Genomic DNA, 8,718 nt, shown 5'->3' on the forward strand with positions numbered 1-8,718 from the left:
ACAGGAGGGTGATTTTTTTTGGGGGGGGGAAGCAAGGCACCTAGGTAAGCTGGAGGCTTAGCACCCCAGAATCCTATCTAGAATCTAACCAGTCAATGCTTGTAGGGAAAATTTTGCGCCTTGGAAACTCAGCGCGGAGGGGCTCGCTCTCCCCCCAGCTTTGGGACTTTGGGGGCGTCAGGAATGCAGCCCGTTTGCCCAGTCCCCGCATAGGCCATCACCCTTTACCCTACCTAAAAAGGGGGGAGGCCTACTAGAGGGTGGGGGGTCGGAATTCCGGCGCGCGCCGGGAAGGAAGGGAAGGTGGGGGGATTCGGTCACGTCTCCAAAAGGGCCTCTAAGGCACGTCGGGGTTCAGGCACTGGGATGGGAGGGCCCGGAGATCTGTCCCTCCCAGGGGACCCCAGGGGCAAACCCCCCTTTTAGAACTTCCCAGCCTTAGGCATCGTGAACCGCACCTCCGCCGGCCGCACGCCCCACCTCCGGCACTCCCCGCGCCCCGCCTCTGGGCGCCCCAAGTGACTTGTATAAAACGGGGCGTCGCGGGGCCACGCCAAGCGCCCTGAGAATTCGTGGAGAGGATCCAGAGCGACTGGGCCTTGACGTTCCCGCACCGCTGCGAGGCCTCTTTTAGGGTTCACACCACCATCCCCGTTTCTCCAGCCTCAGACACCCCCAAACACTCGGGGTCCCCCGCCAGCTGCTGCTTGCTGCCTCCGGCTGTCACCACCCCTGAAGGATGCGCTGCGCCCCCACGGCCGGAGCCGCGCTGGTGCTTTGCGCCGCCACCGCGGGGTTGCTGAGCGCGCAGGGCCGGCCCGCGCCCCCCGAGGCGCCCCGTTTTGCGTCCTGGGACGAGGTGAATCTGTTGGCGCACGGGCTGCTGCAACTCGGCCGGGGGCTCCGGGAGCACGTGGAGCACACCCAGGGCCAGCTGGAGGAGCTGCAGAGGCGTCTGGAGACGTCACCCTCCTCGCAGTCGCCCCAGAAGGTGCACCCCGCATCGGCTCAGGTCGCCCCAGATGCGCTCCAGAGCCTGCAGGTAAGGCACACAACCCCCTGAAAATTTTAGCGGCTCATTCGCCTCCTGCAAACGCTGGTGGGAGGAAAGTGGGTGCATGCAAGCACGCACGAGAAAAGTGAGGTGCTCCTGAACTCTGCCCCTTCAAACTGAAGAATGACTGAGGTTTAGGTTTAAGAATGGGGGAATAAGGCTGGAGAGATAGCATGGCGGTAGGACAGTTTGCCTTGCACACAGCTGATTTGAACAGAAGATGGTGGTTCAAATCCCCGCATCCGATATGGTCCCCACCCCCCCCCCCCCCCGAGCCTGCCAGGAGTGACTTCTGAATGTCACAGGGCCAGGAGTAACCCCTGAGCGCCACCGGGTGTGACCCCAAAACAAAAAAAAAAAAAAAAGAAGGGGGGATAAAAAGGGCATGAGGTCATTCAAGGTTCTGTCTTTTCTTCCCCCACACCTCAAGACTCAGCTCAAGACCCAGAATGCTAGGATCGAGCTACTTTACCAGAAGGTGAGCCAGCAGCAGAAACATCTGGAGAAACAGCAGCTGCGACTCCAGAAGTTGCAGAGTCAGGTAAAGTCGGCTTAGGAGCGAAGGCGCGGCTGGCGGGCCCTAAGGGGTGTTGGGTCAGGCGGCTGGATCCAGCCACACCTAACATCCACCTCTTGGCTTCTTCCCAGGTGGGCCTCCTGGCTCCTCTGCACCCGAACCATGAGATCGACAAGTCCAGTAGAAACAAGAGGCTCCCCAAGGTGGCCCAGTTGGTGGACCCAGGTCACAACAAAAGCCTCTTGCACAGTGAGTAGTGGAACTCTTAGTTAGACACTCCACTCCCCTTCCTTCTTCTGTCCAAAGGATAGAGATGTTTAGCTGTCTGAGTCTGGAGTTCTTTAAAGTCCAGGTGAGGGAACACCAAACCCAGATTTTTACATAAGTGATAGGAGAGATTTGAGGTGAAGCAGGACTCTGTCTGTCTCTCTCTCTCTGTCTCTCTGTCTCTATCTCTCTCTGTCTCTCTCTGTCTCTGTGTCTCTCTCTCTCTCAACTAAAACCTCCCCCAAAGATGCCCAAGTTTGATGAGGCTGGAGCAAAAGCAAAACCAAGAGGGTGTTTGACCTGGGTTTGATCTCCGGCATCCATTGAGTACCTCTAGGGATGATTTCTGAGTGCACAGCCAGAAGTAACCCCTGAGCACTCCCGGGTGTGCCCCCCCAAAAGATGGAAGTTTTGGGGGTCAGGACGGACCACGGTTCAATCCCCTGGTGTCCCATATGGTCCTCCAAGCCAATAACAATTTCTGAGCACATAGCCAGGAGTAACCCCTGATCATCACCGGGTGTGGCCCAAAAATACAAAAGAAAAAGAAAAAGAAATATACCTAGCTAGGGCGATGGGGGTTTGATGCTCTGGCTGGACCCCACTTTCCTAGGTCCACAGTTCACAAACCCAGAGGAAGGGGACATCCCAAGCTCCTCTCTCCACCAGCAAGGCTGGTGCTCCAAAACTGTCCTACAACTGCCCTACTGAAAGCGTTTGTCCTTTGGGTTTCTTTTTTAGGGTCACACTGGGCAGTGAAACTAATGAAATTAATGTGAAGGTTTGGGGAGCAGGAAGGGAAATTTTAAGAGGTAGAGACAGATCCAGAAAGAATGGAAGAGGTGGTGGGTGTCAGCTGCTACAAAGAGAATGCCCTTGCTGCTGTACTTTTCCTGCCTTACCACTTGCGCCACTGCTCTGGCCCCTAGGGATATACTTTTTAAAAACTAATTAATTTTTTGGAGTTTTGGGGCTACAGCCGGCAGCGCTCAGGGCTTACTCCTGCCTCTGCGCTCAGGAAAAACTCCTGATGGTGCTCAGAGGACTATATGGGAGACTGGGGCTCAAACCCGGGTCAACTGCGTGCAATGCAAGCGTTCTACCCCCTGGACTACCATTGCTCCAGCTCATTCTGGTATTCTTGCCCAGTCCTCTGACCTTCTCCTGATTCCTCAACCCTCCACCTATTTTTTTGCCTCCACAAGTCCCCAATCACCGTCTTTCCCCAGCCCCTCTCGTGGCACCACGAATTCTGGGCTCCTTCCCAGGCCCACCCCCAAATCTCCAAGAGCTGCAGGCCCCTGCTCAGCCCTCCCTGGAGTTCCAGGCATGCCTGCTTGCCCTGTGGTCCTCATCCGATGATAAGTTCTGGGGCTTCTGCCCGGGGCAGCCAACTGGGTGAAAGTTTGGGGCCCCCCTCCGTACCCCTCCTTCACATCCTGGCTGCTTTCCACGACCCCCAGTCTAGGCCTGCGATTGAGTCCTAGCTCGGGCCAGCAGGTCCCACCTCTGGGGAGGATGCAATGAGGGGGGAGTAGAGGAGGGTTTGGATTTGGGGACTCCCAGCTTGCAAGCTGCCAACTAGGGGAAAGTTCAGGGCCGGAGCAGCGGACAGCTGGGACTCATTGAGCTGCCTCGGTGGCTTGGCTGGCTGCCCGTCCGCCTTGGCAGAGAGGAAAGTAGGGTAAAGGGGAGCTGCCCGGGGGGCCTGGAAGCCTTTCCTGCTTCTCTGGGCCCGCCCCGACCCGATGAACCCCTTCCCGCCCAGTTTGGCCTTCTGGATTTCCCCTCTGCGCCCCAGGCACGACCTTTCCCCTACTTTCCCCGGGCAGGGCAAAGGGGCGTGACCCGGAGAAGGCGTGGTTATTTTGGGGGTGTGATCTATATGACCACACCCTCTTTCAATCACTCCTCCACCTTCCCCCCAACCTCCCCACCTGAAGTCCCATCTGCCCCCTTCAAGCCCTCCGCAGGCCCCATCCAACATCAACCCCCTGACACACAAAATCCAGACTGAGAGATTGAATTTCTTTCACGCTTTATGTGTGTGTGTGTTTTTCTGATTTTGGGGGGGGTATGCCCATAACTGGCCATGTTCATAATTTTTTTTCTGTTTTTGGTTTTTGGTTCACACCTGGCGTTGCTCAGGGGTTATTCCTGGCTGTCTGCTCAGAAATAGCTCCTGGCAGGCACGGGGGACCATATGGGACACCGGGATTTGAACCAACCACCTTTGGTTTTGGATCGGCTGCTTGCAAGGCAAAAGCTGTTGTGCTATCTCTCCGGGCCCCCATGTTCATAATTTTACTTCTGGCTCTGCATTCTTGTAGAGCTCAGGAGACCTTTTGGGGTGCCCGATGGAACCCAGATAAGCTGCGGGTGCCAGGCAAGCATCCTATCTCAATGGTTAACTGGCTTTGAAGTTCTTTTTTTTTTTTTTAATTGGTTTTTGGGGTTACACCCAGTGGTGCTCAAGGGTTGCTCCTGGTTCTGTATTCAGGAACCACTCCTAATAGTGTTCAGGGGACCCTATGAGATGCCAGAATTGCTTGCAAGGCAAGCATCCCTACCTGCTCTAGTCCCAAGTATTTTGTTCTTAGGTTTTGTTTCTGTTTTGTTTTATGTCTGGGCTCTAAGCTAGGGCTGTGGGGCTGTGAGGCTAAGGGCAAGAGAAGAAATCATGAGACCCTGACGGTGGGTAATGTCCTTTTCTGGAAGCTTGGGGGTTAGAAGGAGGCCAAGAAAGGTGTGAACAGCAGTAGCAGGTGGCAGGAAGGCAAGCACCCACCGCCACCCAAGCATGTGCAAAGTCCCCTGGATAGCAGAAGTCTCTGGAAGGCATGAAGAGGAGAGGCGGGCCTGGCCCCAGGCTTTGGTCCTGTATTGTGCTGAGGAAGGCTGCGGTGCCCGGTGGAGATTGGGAGGGTGTGATACGCTTAGGACAGGTGACTCCCTCTTAGGCCAACCTGACAACCTTTTCGGGACTTGCAGCCTTTCTCAACCGTCCCTCCCGCTGTTCCCTGCAGGGCTGCCCCGACACTGCCAGGAGCTGTTTGAGAACGGAGAGCGGCAAAGCGGCCTCTTCCAGATCCAGCCCAAGGGGTCCCTTCCGTTCCTGGTTAACTGCAAGATGACCTCAGGTAGGGGGTGCTGACATCCCTGTCTTTGTTGGGGAGGGGAGGAGTGTGTGCCTGGGATCATGCAAGGCGTACTTGACCCCTCGCCATGTACTTCTTCATCTGTCAAATGCCCAGCACCCTCTTATCTGCCCAGGCCCCTCACCTTCACCCTGCCCCTTCTCTGGGGCGCCTCCCTCAGCCCCCCTATTCCTTTCCTTCTTGGAGGAAGGATTTAGGAGGCGATCTCTGAGTGACCTTTCATCTCTCTGGGCAGATGGAGGCTGGACCATAATTCAGAGGCGCCGCGATGGCTCTGTGGACTTTAACCAGTCCTGGGAGGCCTACAAGGCCGGTTTCGGGGACCCCCAAGGTAAGTGCTTTGAATGGGTAGCGATGGGAGGAGGAGACAACAGAGCAAAAAGGAAAGGGGCGGGGCAGTGGGAAAAAGGGAGGAGCCATGCTAATTGGGTATGGGTATTTGAATATTTGACTGGCTATTTGAATGTGGGCGTGGCTTTGGATAATGGGCGGGGTAAAGAGGAAGAGGGGTGGCCTGATTAAGTGGGCATTGTCATTCAAAGTTTGGCTGGCTATTTGAATGTGGGCGTGGTTTTGGAGGGTGGGCGGGGCAATGAGGATGATCAGAAGAGTGGGCGTGGCTAGCAGTAGGCGGGACCTGGGAGGTAAATTGAGGGCCTTGGAGAAGACATGCAGGCAGCTCATGGCTTCTTATATCCTGCTTTTAGGGGAGTTCTGGCTGGGCCTGGAGAAGGTTCACCAAATTGTGGGGGACCAGGACAGCAACTTGGTCGTGCAGCTCGAGGACTGGGAAGGCAACGCTGAGTCTCTGCAGTTCCCGGTGCACCTGGGAGGAGAGGACACGGCCTATACCTTGCAGCTCACCGAGCCTGTGGCCAGCAAACTTGGGGCTACCACCCTCCTGCCCGGTGGCCTCTCTCTGCCCTTCTCCACTTGGGACCAGGACCATGACCTCCTCAGGCACAAGAATTGTGCTAAGAACCTTTCTGGTGAGCCAGCACTGCCCTCTTGCCTGGTGTCATGGCTTTCCCTATGCTCACCCTCTCATTGCATCCATTCCTCCTCTCATCTTCCCAATTGGAATAGTCCCCAATGAGAGTGAGAGCACAAAGAGTCTGGGCACAGAATCAAAACAGGATGAAGTAGGGGGAGGCCAAGCCTTGCCCCTTCTGTCTCTTGATATGGTTTGGGGTTCCTCGGGACCCTGTTTGCAAACCACTGCGGGACCAATTGCCTTCCCCAGTGTATTTATTTGGGGGCACACCTGGCCTCATGTCTCATCTGACCTGTCCTGTTCCTTCTCTTCTGGCTCTCCATCCCTGCAGGTGGCTGGTGGTTTGGCACCTGTGCTCATTCCAACCTCAACGGCCAGTACTTCCACTCCATACCCAGGCAGCGGCACCAGAGAAAGAAAGGGATCTTCTGGAAGGCCTGGCGGGGCCGCTACTACCCGCTGCAGGCAACCACCATGCTGATCCGGCCTGGGGTGGCCGCCACTGCTTCCTAACCTCATAGCAGGGGGACCTGGATCCAGGTTCCTACGGGAAAAGTGACTTTTGATGGGGGGACCCAACGTGAGGTCTCTCCCTGCCCCAGTTGGGGCTCTGGGCTGTCCGCCATTGAAGACACCCCATTCCGTTCAGAGTCAGGGGGTGCTGCCAGATGGCTACTCCCGCACTGACAAGGAAGGACCAAGCCGAAGAGTGGGGGCAGGCACCAGCCCTGGAGGTGCAAGACTGAGGGCATAAGGGGCCCCATTCTTGGCCACTCGAGAAATGGGGAGACGCAAGGGGCCCCCTGGGAGCAGGCTGGAAGCCAGAGTGGTGTATACGGTCCTGTCCACCGGACATGAAGGTGGATTCAGTGACATGGACTAGTTGGGGTGCCATTCCCTTTGATGTTGGGTGCCGCGCCCTACCTCACTCCCCCAGGGCCATAACAAGCTGGCACTGGTGTCTGGGTGGAGCCCGTGGAATTCTTGCAATAAAAGCGACCTCAGAACATTGCGTGCTCTGTCTTCTGGGAGTTGGTTGTTGTTGTTTGGAAGTGGGTAGTTTAAAGGGTCCAGTCACCCCGGGTGCCCTGAAGAGAGGAGAGGAGAGGACATGATCACTCTGAGGTCACCGCAGATCATTGGCTGTTCCAGGATGGGTTTCTCTCTGTTCAAAATGAATAATAACAAAATGAACTCTGCGATCATTTGGTCATTACACTAGAAGGTAACAGAATTAGTGTATCTTTTATTTTCAGCGAGACCATATTCAGAGCAGTCCTCAGACAATTCCTGGCTCTGTGCTCATGTGCTCAGAAATGACTCATGGCAGGCAGGGAGGACCATATGAGTGGGATGCTGAGAATTGAACCTGGATAGGCTGTGTGCAAGGCAAATGCCTTAGTGCTGTACTATCAGTCCATCCCCCCATTTTTTTGTGGAATGTCACAACTGGAGGTGCTCTGGGATCACTCCTAAAAGAGCTCGAGAAACCCTGTGTATTACAGGGGATTAGAAACAGAACACCCTGTGCACATGGCAAATTTTTTTTGGGGGGTCACACCCGGTAGTGTGCAGGGGTTACTCCTGGCTCTATGCTCAGGAATCGCTCCTGGCAGACTCGGGGGACCATATGGGGTGCCAGGATTCGAACCACAGTCCTGCATGCAAGGCAAATGCCCTACCTCCATGAATCTCTCTGGCCCCCCATTTTTATTTTTTTGTTTTTGGGTCACACCTGGCGATGCTCAGGGTTTACTCCTTGCTCTGTGCTCAGAAATTGCTCCTGGACGGTTGGGGGACCATATGGGATGCCGGGAATCAAATTGGAGTCCGTCCTGGTTTGACCACATGCAAGGCAAATGCCCTACCGCTGTGCTATCACTCAGGCCCTGATAGCAAATGTCTTAACCCGTGGACTATCTCCAGCCCATAGACCTTGTTCCTTGATTAGGCTTGGAAGAAATTAAAGTTATTATGGGTGAACCCAGGTGGGTACCAACCAAAGAAATGGAAGGTATTTTCTTATTTTTCTTTTTTTTTTTGGGAGGGCGGGGCACACTCGGCTGTACTTAGTGGCTTAGTCCTAGCTTAATGCTTAGAAATCACTTCTGGTGGGGCCGGAGAGATAGCATGGAGGTAAGGTGTTTGCCTTTCATGCCAAAGGTCGGTGGTTCGAATCCCGGCATCCCCTGTGCCAGCAGTAACCCCTGAGTGCTGCCAGGTGTGAAGGAAGGAAGGAAGGAAGGAAGGAAGGAAGGAAGGAAGGAAGGAAGGAAGGAAGGAAGGAAGGAAGGAAGGATGGATTCTGGCAGGACCCAGGAAATCTTATGGGGTGATGGGGATTGAACCTGGATCTGTCACATGTAAGGCAAAAGCTTTAACGACTGTTCTACTGTCTAGTTATAAGAACTGGACTTCTTCCATTTTTTCTTTTCTCCTTTTTTGTTTTTGGGTCACACCAGTGGTGCTCAAGGGTTACTCTTAGGTCTGCACTCAGAAATCGCTCCTAGCAGGCACGGGGGACTATATGAAATGCTGGAATTAGAAACACTTTTTGTCCTAGATTGGCTGAGTGCAAGTGTAAGGCAAACGCCTTACTGATAAGCTATCTCTCCAGCCCCTTTCTTTGTATTTTTTGGGGAGCACAACTGGTGATGCTCAAGACTAACTCCTGTCCTGAGGAATCACTCCTACTGGTGCTCAGGGGATCGTCTGGGATGCTGGGGAT

General features: G+C 54.8%; 1 protein-coding gene across 1 annotated transcript; it reads left to right on the forward strand.

Annotated features, from left to right (window-relative positions):
- Positions 1-739: 739 nt before the first annotated feature.
- On the forward strand, positions 740-6,503 carry ANGPTL4 (angiopoietin like 4). The gene is made up of 7 exons (XM_049789446.1): positions 740-1,042; positions 1,485-1,595; positions 1,703-1,820; positions 4,865-4,978; positions 5,232-5,327; positions 5,704-5,985; positions 6,322-6,503. Exons 1-7 carry the CDS (start codon positions 740-742, stop codon positions 6,501-6,503), a joined length of 1,206 nt encoding a protein of 401 aa, XP_049645403.1.
- The last annotated feature ends 2,215 nt before the right edge of the window (positions 6,504-8,718 follow it).

The sequence above is a fragment of the Suncus etruscus genome, chromosome 15 (assembly GCF_024139225.1).
Source record: "Suncus etruscus isolate mSunEtr1 chromosome 15, mSunEtr1.pri.cur, whole genome shotgun sequence".
Taxonomy (NCBI): Eukaryota; Metazoa; Chordata; class Mammalia; order Eulipotyphla; family Soricidae; genus Suncus; species Suncus etruscus.

Coding starts and splice junctions, on each gene's coding strand:
- ANGPTL4 (XM_049789446.1), top strand. CDS start 740: ATGCGCTGCGCCCCCACGGCCGGAGCCGCGCTGGTGCTTTGCGCCGCC. Junction 1,596..1,702: donor TCCAGAAGTTGCAGAGTCAG/GTAAAGTCGGCT, acceptor GCTTCTTCCCAG/GTGGGCCTCCTGGCTCCTCT. Junction 4,979..5,231: donor TAACTGCAAGATGACCTCAG/GTAGGGGGTGCT, acceptor CTCTCTGGGCAG/ATGGAGGCTGGACCATAATT.